Here is a 16,444-nt window from a genome sequence, read left to right on the forward strand (position 1 = left end):
ATGTCCATTCTGCAGAAGTATAGACCAATGTTGTTCAGAGACTGGAGAATTTTCTCCACAGAACTCAGGTTTTCCTCCCTCTCTGACTCTTTTCTTGGAACTTCCCTCTCATCATCTTTCAGTGGTTATACAGTTTCCCAGAATTTCACACTCTTGTTCTTATCTGCAAGATGGTAGATGTCCTAGGGAAGTTTAACACATCTCATTCTGTTTCCAAGTCTTCCTACAAACTAAAATCTGTTTAAAAGGGGAGAGAGTGAGAAACTTACATTACATCAAGTGCCAATTGGCCTCCAGAGTCCACAGATGTTATTTGCAGAAGACTAAACTTGGCCTGGCCTTCTTTGTCCAAGCTAGTAGGGCAGCCTCACTACCTGGCTCTAAAGCCCATGCTTTAGGGGGCTTGGGAAGGCATGGATAAAAGAAATGTGTAGTCAGGGCTCTCCACCGCCATGCATTTTAATTTATATTCCTCCTAAAGTTTGTTTTTCCTCGGTGAGTGAAACACAAACACAAGCCTTAACAATTTAGGATAATTTAGAAAAAGGCCAGTGAAGGTCTGGGCCAGGTACCTGTTTTGCAACCCTTGTAAGTACTTAAAGGAGCAAATTCGAGCCTGAAACTATACTGAAAGAGAACTTTCTAGTACAATGTGCGTAGGTGGCTTAGGGTACACGATTTTGGTAAAGAAATAAGTGGTATTTGCTAACAGAACATCAAAGAATTTTAATGTGGAAAGGACTATAGAAATCATCCCGCCCAAGCTACTCATGTGTCTGGACACAGGTTAATAATGTATTAATCATTAAATAAACATTTACTGAACACCTATGGATTATATGCCAGGCACAGCATCAGTTTTAAGACACACAACATTGCTTGCAAAGCTGTTTTCAGCCTTTTGTCTCTCAGTCTCGTTTGTCTTAGTAATTTCCACTTTGCGCACGTACTTGATTAATTTGAAAAATTATCTCAGACATTGTCCAAGTCGCAGCATATTATTTATCAATGGACTCAGTTTCATGACATTTAGCGACACTATTTTTTGCCTAGTTGAAATAACAACATAGCTAGGATTGTTGTTATTTGGGAGGATGGGGCAGGAGGGTCACAAGTTCAAAGACAGTCTGGACTACCTTACAAGACCTTGTACTCTTCCTCCTCTTCAAGGGGAGAGGGGGAGGTCATGTAGTACAAACTTCAAGCTGCCATTTCATAAGCCAGAACTGAGTGGCTTGACACATGTTACTAAGATCTGGAAAAATCTCAAACTTTCTCAAGAGCGTGACATGGTTTTTTTCCTATTCACACATGGAATCTTCATAATGAACATGAAATTAAGATCGTGGTCTGTAGTTCAATAATTCATGATTTGGGGACTTGTAAGTATATCAGGAGCAAGGAGGTGACAATCACTCTGACAGGTGTGTTCAGTTACTCTTTAACTGATAGCTGCAATCATTTTTAGTGATATATGTACTAAGAATTGGTATACAAAGATAAATAGTATCTTAAATAGTCTTTAGGAAGTATCTTTCATCTCTGAGAAGCCACAGTATGACGAAATTACAATTCTAGTGGCCAACAAGTTAGGCAATGTGTTGATATTATGTAGGAAACATGGAAATGAGCGATAAATTAAAATACTTCCAGAGCATATATTTTTCCAGATCAGTTTTTGTTTTGATCATATTGTTCTATCCTAATAAAGACTTGTGCAATTACTTCTGCTAAAATAATTCTCTCTTTTTAAATCCTGTTACATAATCTGAAGTTGGTAGGCAACTAAATGCAGGGTAATTTTACTTGCCAACAATGAAGCAAGCTTTCCTATTAACAATTAACCAGGGCTGAAAGGAATCCGAAAATGTGTGTATCATCTCTCAACAGTGTAAACATGTCTATCTTTGGGATAATATAGCAAGAGCAAACCCTTTATTCTAAAAGAGTAAAAGGAACATTAATTACAACACAGCTAACTCTTGATGTAGACAGAGGAATCTGGGCACATGATTAGTGGTTAGCAATGAATGTGGAGTTTTGATGTAAGAGAAAAGAGAACAGAAATAATATAAAAGCAAACTGCCAATTCCTTGATGGTAACAAGTGGTAAGGTGGGTGGTAACATGTTTCATTGTTACCATTTTAGAGTTAAGGCGATTTCAAACTTACTGCCTTCTAATTCAAAATTTATACTGCAAGTATTTTAATTATCCCAGGGGACACATAAAATAATTGTTCTGTCCAGAAACAAAACATCCAGCGTATTTGGGAAGATTCCCTTTATATTTTTGAATGCTGTATTAAAGTTTCCTGATAATATATTTTTCTTACTATGGGCACTTGCTTGGGGCCCAAGTTCAGTTCCCAGCATCCATGTGAGGCATCTGACAGTCACCTATAACTCCAGTTTCAGGGGATCTGACGCCTTCTTCTGGCCTCTCTGGGTACTTACACATATGTGACTACAGAGAGAGAGAGAGAGAGAGAGAGAGAGAGAGAGAGAGAGAGACTAAAACCTAAAAGAAAGAAAAGCAATTTGTATTATGCTCACTTATTCTATAAAAATCTGGGTGATACAACTATGTGGTTTGTATTCCATGGTTTCATAGAGTAATATTACATCTATTGCTTTCCACCCCATAGTGCTCACACACACACACACACACACACACCAGACAAACAACTCATGATCTGTGTCCCATCACTAGGTAAATCCTTTTTTCCAGGCCACATCTAAGAGATCAAAGTTGTGTGACTATGTGACTGTCTGTCAGAAGTCACTGCTGGCCATTCACTCAGCAGGCCACTGCCATTTTAAAGGAAGCCTGCTCACTGAGCACAGCCACTGCCTGGGACGGCACTCACAGCCGAAACCTGTTCATTCATTTATTTGGGGATTGGGCAACTTTAGCTGTAGAGAGCTGAAAAGAAACATCCCACTTACTCTGCACACTGCTCCTTTCGCCGACCTTACCCCGAGTTCTCTAAACCATGGCACTTCTAAACCAGCACAAAATGTTCTGCTCTTCATCCACAGGAGGAAACCCTCCAGCGGGCACGAGAGGAGGAAGAGAAGAGGAAAGAGATCACGAGTCATTTTCAGACTACCCTGACAGATATCCAGACTCAGATAGAGCAACAGAGTGAGCGGAATATGAAGCTCTGCCAGGAGAACACAGAGCTCGCCGAAAAACTGAAAAGCATCATCGACCAGTACGAGCTCAGAGAAGAGGTGAGAACCACATCAAACAGCTCGCAGAACTGTACACAGGCCCAGATCTGAGCTGTAGATGTGAAGAACTTGGTTAAGAAACAATTCATGGAAGGGCGGTGGTGGCGCACACCTTTAATCCCAGCCCTCAGGAGGCAGAGCCAGGTGGATCTCTGTGAGTTCGAGACCAGACCAGCGTGGGCTGTGGAGTGGCAAAGCTACACAGAGAAACCCTGTCTCAAAAAAACAAAACAAACAAACAAAAGAAACAATTCATGGCCAGCCCTCTCAAACCGATTAATAGTTAAGACTGGGTTTCTTTTACTAACCAAAATAAAAACAGAGACTCCTACAAAACACCTGGCTGAACTCATTTCAAAATAAAAGCAGTAAACCTAAAGTGGTAGGCTGTGGGCACAGTTCTCCCGCACAACACTTTGGTCCTTTAAAAATCCTTTCCATGAAGACAAAAGATAATTCTGCTCTCTTCATTAGGATCCCCATGTCATCTCAGTTAACAAGCTGATACTAGTATTAATAATGTAATAATTATAATATCATTTATTTAGTGCCTAATTTGTGTCAAGCAATGTATTAGGTAGTATACTTTACTATTGATTTTACTATCAAACAGAAAACACTATCTATATAAGTCACTTTATATGTTGTTGTGACCAAATACCTAACAAGCAACAATGTAAGGAAGGAAGGGTAGATTCTGGCTTACCGCTCTGAAGGATTATTTCATCATGGCATGGTAGTGGGAAGGGAAGGCATTGTGACCAGAACAGGTAGCCAGCTGGTTACCACTGGGTCCACAGACAGGAAACAGAGAATAATGGATTCTCATGCTCAGCTCAGTCTCTTATCTTCATTCAGTCCAGGGGCCCAGGCCATGAAATGGCACAATTCACAATTAAGGTGGGTCTTCCCACCTCAATCAACCTATCCAGTCTAGATAATCCCTCACAGGCATGCCCAGAGGTTAACCAAATGTAGACGGTCCCTCACAGGCATGCTCAGAGGTTAACCAAATGTAGACAGTCCCTCACAGGCAAGCCCAGAGGTTAACCAAATGTAGATAGTCCCTCACAGGCAAGTCCAGAAGTTAACCAAATGTAGATGGTCCCTCACAGGCAAGCCCAGAGGTTAACCAAATGTAGACAGTCCCTCACAGGCAAGCCCAGAAGTTAACCAAATATATACAGTCCCCCACAGGCTTGCACAGAAGTTAACCAAATGTAGATGGTCTCCCACAGGCTTGAACAGAAGTTAACCAAATGTACACAGTCCCTCACAGGCATGCCCAGAAGTTAACCAAATGTACACAGTCCCTCATAGGCTTGCACAGAGGCTTTTCTCCCACTGATTCTGGACCCCATCTAACCATCAATATTGGCCACTACAGTACCTTTTCCACATTTTATGTAAGAGTGGCCTGGAGATGGTACTACTTCCGGTCACAAAGATTTTCATTTTGAGTATTTCACATTAATGAGACAGCAAGCATCTGGGTTGGCAATATGTTAAGATTTTATCAAGAAAACAATGGTAAATCAGGAAAGCCCTCACAGCAAGCCATAACGCCTAGCTACCATCTCTTCTCACAAGTTCGAGTCCATCCAGGATACAAGAGTAAAGAAGAAAGGAAGAGCCAAAGGGAAAATGTCTGTTCTCCTCAGAGAAAGCTCAGCCGGGAATGGCCTGGAATACCAGTTGTACATTCCCAGCACTGGTTCTGTGTAAAGCCCAATCCAGTATTTCATAGGTCTCCTTTCTGATGGGGCATCTTATCAGTCAGGACACCCTTGAAACAGAGGTCGACAGGTCCAGATGTGGAGGTCCAGAGAATGACTGCTTATCAGCTCATCAATGAGCCCAGGTCATTTCAGCTCTCTTTTCCTCAGCTTTCCTTTACTCTAAGAAATACTTGAGACACTCAGCTCGTCAAGAAAAGGGTTTGCCCTGGCTCACAGATGTGAAGCAAGTGACCCCATCACTTTGGGGGCCTATGGCAAAGCAGCACATCATCATGGTGAGAGAGGTGTGGTGATGCCAAGCTGCTCACTTCATGGGAGCTGGAAAGGGAGGGTACCAACTGCCAAAGACTAGAGGGTCTCCTGGCAAGCCCCACCTCTAGAATTTTCTACCACCTCCCAATAGTGTCAGGCTGGATACTAAGCATTTCACATTTAGGCCTTTGAGGGGACATTCAGATCCAAACTACATTAGCATCAAACAAAGTCAGCAAAGCATTCAGGGGCCTGGGCCTCGGTCCCACACATCTAGGGACTACATGCTGGTACTCCAAGGCTTTGTTACAACTCTTGAGAAGGTACACAGAGAATTCACCATGACACATTATATTCATTTTTATGGTTAAAAGAGGTTGTATAGTCAGCGGGGGAGTGGCGGTGCATGCCTTTAATCCCAGCACTCGGGAGGCAGAGCCAGGTGGATCTCTGTGAGTTTGAGGCCAGCCTGGTCTATAGAGCGAGATCCAGGACAGGCACCAAGACTACACAGAGAAACCCTGTCTCAACCCCCCCCACCACCAAAAAGAGGTTGTACAGTCATGAAAAGGGCCATAATACCAAGCTGAGTACAGTGGAGCATTGTCTGGGAGGTCTGGCCTAATGAATATCTTCATACCAACTGACTACCAAATTGAGAAAAATCATGTTGGTGCCTTTAGGCATTAGTGCTGGTGACCTCTGGCACCTCCACCTTCTGAAGCTCCCTCTGAATAGTGCAAAGTGTGTGTGTGTGGGGGGGGTGGCTCTCACCAATTTATGGCTTTAATAGAAAGTCTTCAGTGAGGCCAGAGTGTTGGTTCCTTAGAATGCTGAAAACTAGGAAATCCGTATTCATGGGAGTCGTTTTCCATTTCTGCATTTCTAAGCACTGATCCTAAGCCTGGCTCTTCTGCGTCCTCTTCCCTCAGCATCTGGACAAGATATTTAAGCACCGAGAGCTGCAGCAGAAGCTGGTGGACGCGAAACTCGAGCAGGCTCAGGAGCTGATGCAGGAAGCGGAGGAGCGTCACCGGCGGGAAAAGGAATATGTATTTACCCTTTCCATCCGCGTGCAGATGCAATCCACCCCTCTGTCGGGGGGCCCTCTAGGAAAGCTATCTGACCCCGGCAGAAGACCACTCCACTCACATACAAGCCCATGCATCTATGGGGAAGTCAATGCGCTAGCCCAGTAGGAGACACGGGGCCTCGGCCATTGTTCACACAAAATAGTCATTCAACACACTCGACAAGTGTTTCTCAAGTGCCTATTATCTGCTGAGAGCATTTGATGCTAGATTATCGCTGTGCATAAGACAGAGAAGGGCCATCTCCTACCAGGCAGATTAGAGGCTGAGTGGGAAGAGACGAGCCGTAACACGCAAAGCAGGAAGGATATTTAGATGATAGTAAGTTCTGAGGCAAACAAGGAAGAACTGAGATGGGGCTGAAGCGGGAGGGACAGAGTGATCGGGACAGGCAGGGATGACGTAGCAGCCAAGTTCTGCCTTGTGGGGACCTGCCTCATGGGAGTCTTCTCCAGCAGTGGCATCTTGTCAGTGACGAGGCTTGATGTTAGACGCACCACGGCGTGCTCCACACTCAGGGGAAGGTCAGAGAAGGTGGAGCAAGTGGAGAAATGTTCAAGGTGTGGGGGTAACTGGGGTCCAACTGTGCAGCTTCGTAGGGCTAAGAGAGGCGGTTGGGTTTTATTCCAAATATAATGGGAAATGACTGAGGAGTTTTAGGAAAGGAGCTGACCCAATTGGCTCCCCATATGTACAGGTTAATGTGGCCCCTGAGTGGAAAGTGGACTAGAAAAAAAAAAAAAAAAAGGCAGGGGTTCCCAGCACAATCCATGGGCGATGTGATGATGACGTGGATTAGGAGGGTGGCAGCTGAAAAGAAGAGGTGGAGACAGGGAACAGTTACTTCAAAGTAAAAGCAGCCATCAGTCCAAAGAGGATGACAGTGTGGAGGGGGGTGTGTGCTACCAAGGCTGACTGCTGAGTCTGGGATTTAAGAAACTGAATGGTGGTATTTATTGCTCTCCAAGGAACCACCAAAAGTTACAGGGCCATTGCGCAGATGTCAAAACTGAGGCTCAAAGAGGACACACAGCTTAAGGTTTCACACTGCTAAGGGAAGCGATATGTTTCAGAACCACACGCATCTGTCCCCAGCCTTAAGCGCTCTGTGACACTGCATCACATTCAGAGGTGTGTTTCAGCTGCGTGGAAACGTGCCCCAGTTGCTGGAGGAAGAGAGGAAGTGTGTGTGTGTGTGTGTGTGTGTGTGTGTGTGAAGGCTGAGAGGGCTGTGAGACAGTTAGCTGTAAGGCCAGTTACTCAAATGATGCCACTTACCCTCTGACCAGAAGCTTTCTGTTCAGCTGAAACCAGGCAAGAGTCACTTAATTTGTTAGCATAGCAACGGCTAAGTAACCAGTTTTCAAATATGACAGAAAAAAGTAAATGTGGACGACAAACCCTCATTCCTAGTTCTCAAAGCCCACCTACCCTCACTCATCCCCACCCACCCCACTCCCAGTTCTCACTTCTGGTGAGCTATCAAGTCCAAACTGGAGGTTTCTCCAGGCAAACAGAATAATTTGGATATATCCAACAGGCTGCCACTGCTGACTCCTAAAGCGTGGCCCAGCACTCCTCTACCACATCCTCAGATGGCCAGAGGGGCCTACAGGTCTGGTACTCCACAGTGTCCTGGGCCTCTCTGAAGACCAACAGTGTATACTTTCCTACTATCTCTAGGCCACTGCACAACTATCTGGAAGTCAACAACTAGAATTCTCATGGTACATTGTAGACATGACTTTTATTTAAAAAACAAAAACAAAAAACCCTTCTGAGCTCTGACCAGAAGATCCAAACCTAAGACTATAGATGTACATCAAAACGGATTGACAAATAAATGTGTATCTTAAGTTAAAACACGTTTACCCATCTGCTCCCAGCTCAACCCTGTCTAAAGGCCATGGTTACATAAGAAAGGCTTCCTTGTGGGAGAAGAAGGACGAGGACTCTTAGGACCAGAGGGAAAGTTCAGAGCAACCCGTCAAACTTCTCTGTTTCTCAAATGTGCTGCCTGGGTCACTGATAGCCATAGCATCTTGGGTGTTGGAAAAGCACAGATTTCAACCATGCCCTCTACATCCTAGATTATATTCTCCAAAGGGGAATGTACCCATTAGTGATTCCCTAAGGAGAGTCAGACACATTTGAACTGCTGTGTCAAGAACCAGGGATAAAAAAAAGGGAATGTGTATTTCTTAAGGCATCTTGTGTGCTGTGTTGGAGACTATATGCTAATATAATGGATCAGTCACACACACCCAGGCCCAGGAGGGAGAGTCTAGAGATGTTCAAGCTCAGGTTGATGATGGTGGTGGGAGAGGATTGCTTGGGAAGCTCCTGTAATTGCTAGGGAAGCTTTTCACCAATGGGACTGGTGAGAGGTTAGATTTTGTGTGATTGATACTTGATTTGGATGCTTAATTTTTTTTTTCATTAAAGCCACTAGTTTCTATGGGAATCAAACCCGTTAAATTAATTATTTTATCAACTTTAACTTTGTTAACTTATATTTTGCAAAAGTCTCCCCTCAAAAACATACTTAAGGGAAAGGGGTGTAAGAAGAAGGTTAGTTTTATCTGTATACGGCGAACAAATGTCAATTTTAAACCAGTTAGACTTTCTCCCCATACACTCACTCTCTTTTCTCACAGTTGCTGAACCAGGCAGCAGAATGGAAACTCCAGGCCAAAGTGCTGAAGGAGCAGGAGACAGTGTTGCAGGCTCAGGTGAAGTGGGGGGACCAGCACGTGGGGGGCTGGGGGAGCCTCCTTCTGGTATCCAGGGGCTGGGACCCAAGATTCCCTGCACAAAGCTTTAGAGGTGGCGGGGCATGGGGAGAAGATGAGACATGGCCAACTTCACGTTTATTGTATCTATAGAAAATAGAGTCTATTAGGTCTATGCAAGAGAAAGGATGCGTACCAACGTTTTGTCGCCAAGGGTCTGCAGACAAATGATGCCATTAAGGCGGTCAGTCACAGCAAGCTAATGTCCAGCTTCCCACTTCGCTGTCACATTTCCTTTCTGTCACCTGACCCATTGCCCGGCTAAGGGGAGAAGGAATGTAAAACTGTTCGGAAGCACCATTTATAATGGTCAATCCTGAACAGCCTTCACATGTTGATAGTGTCGCTAATACGAAGAAGACGAGAAAAATGGAGGCCGGGTTTCTGTGCTGTCAGAGACTGACCTTGTCAATAGGGAGTGACTGGGAGTGGTGGGGAAATCGGAATCCTTCCGAGTTGGCTTCAGGTGTCATTGGAATTATTTTTGATCACATTACTAGAGGTCCCATTTCAGGCTCAAAAATATAGCCTCCTGCCACAGCTGGCTCTGTGGAAAAGGCAGGCCTATCTATCTATCTCTCTTCCCCATTGGCATGGGGTTCTGGCCCTCCTGGGAAACATTCCCTGTCATAGGCCACAGAGGGACTCTGGCCTGCTGTTAGAACTGCCCAAGTCCTAGAGGGATGGTGAGTTCACAGAGAAAATGGATGCAAGGTGAGGGCATCAGAAACCTTCTATGTTGGCATTGAGACTGTAAATGTTTATGAACTGACTATAAAATCCTACTAATTATAAAAAATAAAAGGTACATACTTCCTATAGGAATGAACAAATTCAACAACTACCGTTCACTGTAAAATACATCAAGAGTAAACTTCAGATAACAAGTTACAGCAAGCATACATACAGGTGGCATTGTCGCAGACAGTCTTCCTAAGGCATATGTAGGCAATGTGTCCAGAGAATGTGATGGAAAATTGTTTTCCCCCAATAGAATCTATTCTTTGAAAACATTCAAGAAAAGTTTTCAAACTAATTAGATCCTGAGATCACCTTTGAGTGAATTGTAGAACCCATCACATCATGGTGTCAGGAGCATCAAGCCGTGGTGGGTCTCTAACCTGTGGATAGTGGGGGAAAAGGTGTGACTCTACCGTCTAGGGATAGAGAAAACCCAGAGAGTCAAGCCAGAGCCTGTGGTCCATTTCTGCTCACTAACAGCACAGAGCTCGAGAGAAACAATGGACAGTATCTGAAGCAAGTCATTATTCACATTGTCTACGAGAAATCGCTTCACTAAAGGAAGATCATGAACTTGAAAAGAGTAGATCGATATTAGAGTCTAGCCTCGAGAGTGATTTGTTCAGTTGCCATCAGAGTCCAGGATGTGTCTATGTGGCGTGTCTGTATCCGTGTCCGTGTCCGTGTCCGTGTCCGTGTCCGTGTGTGTGTGTGTGTGTGTGTGTTTGTGTGTGTGTGTGTGTGTGTGTGTGTGTGTGTGTGTGTGTGTGTATACATTTGCACATGAATATGTGGAGGCCAAAAGTCAACATCATGTATCTTTAATCACCACCCACCTTAACGTTTTGAGATTCATCTTGAAATGAATCTGGAGCTATGTAGCTTGGTCAGACTAGCTGGCCCGAGAGCCCCACCCATGGCCTCCTGTTTCCAGTCCTTTGGTGCTTAGATCCCACTGCTGTGCCTGGCTTTTTTAAGGTGGGTGTTGGGGATCCAAAGTCAGATCCTCACGCTGGCATAACAAGCACGTTACTGACTGAACCATCTCGATAGAACCAAGGATCTGGGAGCTCCATGGTGTGGGAAAGAAAAGTATAAAGATGTGATACCATTTCTCAACTCTACCCATTCAAACTTGAGAAGTATCTACCAGGCATTTCTAATTCCTCACTCACCCACTGATCCTGAATGAGTCCAGGTACTGAGATCAGAGTACTGGCTCTTTACACGGAGATGCTGTGTGACCCTGTCCAACTTACGCAAGCGAATTCTACTCACATACTCCTCTTGTTTCTAATTGTCCTGAAAGGAGCAGCAACACCAGGAAGTTAAGGCCTTGATGCCCATTTTTAAGACCTGAGCAAGAAAGATGCCAAGGGCAGTTTGCTCATTTTCCTAGACTGAAGTCACTATCAGTCATAAGACAACACTGGTGAGTTAGGAACATGTTTCCCACTTAGGAAAGCGGTGTCAGGCGTTCAGTTATGTAAACTGAGGCAATAGAGCTGCTGTCGTAGATGAGCAGTTAGATACAACTGTCAGGTCATTAACAGAGCATCGTCAGATCAGTAAGGATGAGGACAGTAGCAAACATAGAATGTCAGCAGTATCCGAGAGCTCAGACACAAAATACCACCCAAGGGGAAAGATCAGGAGTAAACTGTTAACAGTATAATCATAGTCTCTAGACTCAGATATCCTCTCCTTATCTTTAGATGAGGGGAGAGCTCTCTGCAACAACTCTGGGACAGAACTTGCCTCCATGTCAAGTCTCACGGTCATATTGAGGCAATTTCTAGGCACAGTGCCTTCCATTTCCTGCTCTTAACTAGAACTCGGTGTTCAGTTAAAGGAATACATGAGGACCAGCTTGATATGGCTCAGTGGGTACAGGCACTTACTGCCAAGCTTGATGATCCCCCGGTCCCATTTGGTAGAAAGAACTGACTCCCAAGCCTGGGAAGTTAGACTCTGTCCTCCACTGATGCACAAGGCATGCATGAACCTCCAAACACAACCGAATATAAAAACAACAACAACAAAAATTTAAAAACAAAAAGTGAACCCCTTGGCCAGTTTTAAGGTGATATATTACAGCAATTTTTGTTACTTTTAACCATGGAGTAGTACACTTCTATTTCTGTCCCTGGCAAGACTTCTGGATAGCCTTTCCACACTTCTCTGAAATCCCAAAGCAAAAGTGGAAATAGCTCCCATCAAATCAAACACACAATGTGTCAACATGCTAATAGAAGGCCAACTCCATAGTATAAATATCCACTAAGGAAATGAGAAGTATGAAAGTTTAGTTAGAATAAGATAACATTGGTGCTGGCTACCCGAGCGATTGATAAGCCACACAAACTGTACTGTCTATGACCAAGCAGTCTAATAGAAAGAAAAGGAGAATGTTAAAACCTGACCACTTGAAGGAGGAGGATACAAGAAGTTGTTTGATGTCTGTGGAGTTGTTGAATGTGTGCATGGTTTCCATTTTGCAACGTGAAAATATTCTGGAGACTGGCTGTTCAGTAATGTGAGCGTAACAAGATTGATCTGTAGACTTCAAACAGGTTAGGGTGGTTAATTATGTGTGTGTGTTAACAAAATTTAATTTTTAAACAAAGCAAAACAAAATGGTCAGTTGAAATAATCTAGTAAAAAAAATAAAGGAGACAATGCAGAAATACCCAGTTCTTGGCACAAATATGACAACCTAAGTTAGCTCCATAGCATCCTCTCACAATATGCCAGGAGAAAAGGCAATTCCTGAGAGTTTTCTTCTGACCTCCAAATGCATGCTGTGTCACATGAGTAAGGCACACACACATGCACACACACACACACACACACACACACACACACACACACACACACGCATGCACGCACACACGTACACATGCATGCACAGGCACACATGTGTAAGCACACACACACACACACACACACACACACACACACACACACACACACCCCCACATACTAAATATCTATTTTAAAGTATTTGTTTTGCTATTGTCACCAAGTGCATCAGTTTGAACGCAATAATAAATAAACTTGGAGTCAATAATAATGCTGCGTTAGTGTCACATGAAAGAAAGAGATCAAAGCACTGCCCCTTGCTATTGTCTAACCAAGAGTGAGTCCAGAGCTGACGTTTTGGTTGTGACCCTAAGTGCTTAACCTCTGAGCCAGCACTCCAGCCCAGTGAGCCCAGGTTTGACACTTCACACTCCCTGTGTCTTCTGTCATCACGGTTTATCTGTTGTATGTGTCTGAATCTGTTGCCTGCCTGAAAACTGTCTTGTGAATCTGTCCCTGTCCCTGTGTCTGTCCCTAATGAAGGGCTTTGCTGTGTAATTATTGAACAGTACAGAAAGTGTCAGTTGGGGAAAGAATGGGAAAGGCCTTTACAGAAAGCATTAACAGAGGCTTAGGGATTAAGTCACTGACCCCAGCTGACCCCAACTGACTCAGATAACAAACAAACAAATACTATCAAGCAATATCCAACGGCCCCTTTCAATATGTACGGGAGATATTCATGTGTAAGATTGATTTTGATCTCTATTTGCTGTTTCCAGCAAATGATCATCACAATACATGTACAAACACATATGTGTTACTCTTGGGTCAGGGGCATGGAAAAGTACATAATTTAAGAATACAGCTATTTATTATCTCAGGTTGTAAAAGTTGATTACATGGGAAATCCAAGGAAAATAAAGTTCTGACTTGGTAATTTGTATCGAACATCTCATAGTCAAGTTGTCATTGAGTTTGTCTTTCCATTAGGAGTACAAGTATTTCAAAAGCATGACCCAAGTGCTAAATAAATATCTTTACATATGTGGTACATATGTATGTTCAGTGACTAACAAATATTTATAAAAATTAAAACGTAATAAATCTGTAATGATAGATCTTATCATTTTATTTTTCTTTAAAAAATTTTAGGCAACATTAAGAGGATTCAATAGATTCTTCAAAAGATAGAGCACAAGAAATTGGAAGGGAAACATTGTGGAGTGGGATAAGGGAGAAACTGGATGGGAGGGGATGTGGTGGGTTTGGGAAGATAGCTGAGTGGGTAGAGGGCTTGCTGTAAAAGAATAAGGACCTGAGTTTGAATCCCGAGCACCCACATAAAAGCCAGGCATGGTGACAAGTGCCTATCTCTTCTATGGATGGGTAGAAGAGACAGGAGACCCCTGGGCCTTCCTGGCCAGTCAGTGCAGCTAAAATGGCGGGCTCTAAACTCACCAAGAGACCTTCTTTCAAACGGTAAGCTGGAGAGCTTTAGAAGACACCTAAAGACAGACACACACAGACACTCACACACAATTTTTAAATGAAAAATTTCAATCATGTTCACCAAGCTAGGTTGACATTGTAGTAAAAACAATAACCAAACATATGACTAACCCTGTATTGAGAATACCTTTAAATCATTTTCTTTTCCTCAAATAATGAACAATGACATCTTGTTTTTCTGGAAGCATTCTGAAAGCAGCCCTAAAATAGATGTACTCTTTGCTCTGTTTATAGCTCACCCTCTACTCAGGAAGGTTTGAGGAGTTCCAGAGCACACTGTCAAAAAGCAATGAAGTGTTTGCCACTTTCAAGCAGGAAATGGATAAAGTGAGTATTGCGTATCCATGAGGATTGACATATTTTTGTTTTGACAGGCAACTCTTTGCATTCATTTTTCTCTGGCTGAGATACTTCAATGAATTTCATAATACATGGAAATTTTTATAGGCAGGAATGAGACTTTCAGTGGGTTGGTTTTTTTGTTGTTGTTTTTTGTCTTTTAAAAATTTTCCAGTAAATTAATCTGATCAACAGCCCCAAAATGCTAGGATACATTTTTACCAGAATGAACAATATTTTTCTTCTTGCTATCTAGCTTTAAAAAGGACAGAAGTTAGCATTAAGTTAAAAAGTCCCACTTTCTAATGTTCAAAACAAACATTTAAATACCTAAAAATACGTTAGAGTTGATAAGACTCCTTCCCATAATTGTAATATAATTGTTGAGCTCTGAATAAGAAAATAAAAGAGTAAGTTCAAATACCGAATTTATAACTATCCTCCAAGTACTGTTGGGCTATTTACTTACCTCTCAACTTCTATTTTTCTTATTGTAAACTGAGATATTATATTATTTGCATAACTCACAAAGCTGTGGAGTTCACATAAAGTAATGTATTAAAAGTTTGTGCAAGTCTTTTCCAAACATAAGGTACAAATGTTACCGATGGACAGAGCATTAACATTCTATTCAGAACAGTATCTTCCCAATGGACAGTCAGCACCAGCCTTCTGTCGTTGAGGGCAGAGGGTGAAAGCACTCGATGTACAAGCCTGGTGACCAGAGTTTAGATTCCTGGATCCATGTTCAAAGCTGAGTGAGGTGGGGTACATCTGTGATCCTAGAATGCCTCTAGCAATATGGAAAGTGAAAACAGGAAAATACTCTGTTAGCTCATGGGCCAGCATGCACGCTCGTGTGCACACACACACACACACACACACACACACACACACACACATACTTTTGTGAACAGGCACTGGCATTAATTATAAGTGCAAGAAGCATCTTTCAAAATCTATTTTATTGAAATAATGTAACGTTTACACTAACATTTGTTAAGTTAGTTTTCTTGGTTCTGAATAGATGTATCCATTAGTTATTTTTTTTAATTCTAGAGTTAAAAGATTAGAATTTTATTTCAAAATTGCATATTTTGAGACTAGGATATTAAGTGTTTTTAATCTGAAATTCATTTATGGATATTAGTTAACCCAGTAATTCCCAGATAAACAACAACAACAACAACAAAAACCTGGTATGCATGTTTGTGTAACTCTCAATATGGTCCTATATCTTTTATGAAACTATTAAAGTTAACCACTTAAGCTTTATAATTGCCTAATCTGGCTAACATATGATCCAAAAAAAAAAAAATCCATTCAAGACTCATCTATCTTCTCTTAGAGCAAGAACTGATAGTCTGGGCTCAGCCTCTGGCCTCAGTGGGTGCCTCAGATAACTTCGCCAAGAAGCAAGCATGTAACCAGGCTTGCAGGCACACCCCTTTAATCCTAGCACTCACTCAGGAGGCAGAGGCAGGCAGATCTCTGTGAGTTCCAGGCCAGCCTGGTCTACATAGCAAGTTTAGGCCAGCCAGGGTTACAGAATGAAACCTACTCTCAAAATAACTGAAATAAAAATTAAAAAAGAAGACAGCACCTAGGTGTGGCTCATGAAAGGGAATAATACCTGACCACAAGCCTTACCCTCCAATTTACAGAAGCAGAGAGCCCACAATAAATAATAACCAGTAACCTTATACTCAAGGAAGATTTGATCACTTCTCTATCACCCACATTCAGACTCAGTGACTAAAAGATACTTCATTTGTTGTCGACAGTGAGGCATCTATAGCCTGGCTCTTTTGTTAACACACTAAATGTTAACGCATATCCTTGCGCCTCGCTTTCCCCATTTATAGAACAGGGGTGAAAATGGAGCCTCTCTCGTGGGACTGTTTCAGAGATGAAAAGAATGTGTACTAATCACATTCTGTG

The 16,444-nt window shown here is 42.7% G+C and overlaps 1 protein-coding gene across 1 annotated transcript in view; it reads left to right on the forward strand.

Annotated features, from left to right (window-relative positions):
- Txlnb (taxilin beta) overlaps positions 1-16,444 on the forward strand; it is a 42,325-nt gene that overhangs the window by 20,659 nt on the left and 5,222 nt on the right. Inside the window, exons 5-8 of the mRNA XM_052751101.1 lie at positions 3,041-3,235; positions 6,159-6,278; positions 8,975-9,049; positions 14,399-14,491. Of these exons, the coding sequence (XP_052607061.1) occupies positions 3,041-3,235; positions 6,159-6,278; positions 8,975-9,049; positions 14,399-14,491 (483 nt within the window). The remainder of the gene's footprint in view (positions 1-3,040; positions 3,236-6,158; positions 6,279-8,974; positions 9,050-14,398; positions 14,492-16,444) is intronic.

The sequence above is a fragment of the Peromyscus californicus genome, unplaced genomic scaffold, assembly GCF_007827085.1.
Source record: "Peromyscus californicus insignis strain IS unplaced genomic scaffold, ASM782708v3 Scaffold_22__1_contigs__length_63687245, whole genome shotgun sequence".
In the NCBI taxonomy this organism is placed as follows: Eukaryota; Metazoa; Chordata; class Mammalia; order Rodentia; family Cricetidae; genus Peromyscus; species Peromyscus californicus.